The 648-nt window shown below is 45.8% G+C and overlaps 1 protein-coding gene across 1 annotated transcript in view; it reads right to left on the bottom strand.

The window, feature by feature from the left end:
- Window positions 1-648, bottom strand: part of LOC107564366 (melanopsin-A-like) — an 8,970-nt gene that overhangs the window by 3,136 nt on the left and 5,186 nt on the right. The window contains exons 4-5 of the mRNA XM_016249426.1: window positions 249-420; window positions 9-164 (exon numbers count right to left, since the gene is read on the bottom strand). Of these exons, the coding sequence (XP_016104912.1) occupies window positions 9-164; window positions 249-420 (328 nt within the window). The remainder of the gene's footprint in view (window positions 1-8; window positions 165-248; window positions 421-648) is intronic.

Raw genomic sequence — 648 nt, 5'->3', positions numbered from 1 at the left:
GCACTCACCCTGCCCAGGCGATGAGGGTGACGCACGCGTAGGGAGACCAGGAGAGCACATACACCACTATGACCACAGCCGCTATTTTGGCCAGTTTCCATTCACTCCTCATGGACTGCTGCTTCACAAAGCTGGACTTCTGAGAGCTTAGCCGCTTTAGATCTCTAAACACACACACACACACATATGGACATAAATGCTTTTCAGTGAACACTCTTCAAACTCAAGATGCCTCAGCGAGCTCAGACCTGCTGGCCTTTCGTACGGAGAGGAACATGAACAGGTAACAGTAGAGGATGATGGCCAGAGGGATGAAGAAGACAAAACAGCACAGCATCATGGTGTAACTCTTGTTGGCTGGAGACGGAGAGGCGTAGTCCCACGTGCAGGATGTCATCAGACCTTCAGGGATGTAGGAACCTGCAAGAGCATTTAAAGATACATCATATATTTCATCAGTAGCGTATAATGGAGCTAAAGTCACATCTTAAAGGGATAGTTCACCAAAAAATTCATTCTGTCATCATTTACTCACCCTCAAGTTGTTCTAAACCTGAATGAATTGTTGAAACTGTTGGTTACACAGTATTTTTTTCCTCATATGGAAGTCAGTGGCTACCAGCAGCTGTTTGGTTACCAACATTCTTC

This window comes from Sinocyclocheilus grahami, unplaced genomic scaffold (genome assembly GCF_001515645.1).
Source record: "Sinocyclocheilus grahami isolate Dianchi unplaced genomic scaffold, SAMN03320097.WGS_v1.1 scaffold926.1, whole genome shotgun sequence".
NCBI classification, from domain to species: domain Eukaryota; kingdom Metazoa; phylum Chordata; class Actinopteri; order Cypriniformes; family Cyprinidae; genus Sinocyclocheilus; species Sinocyclocheilus grahami.
Note: the sequence above shows the minus strand (reverse complement) of the source record. Positions and strands in the feature narration are given on the sequence as shown.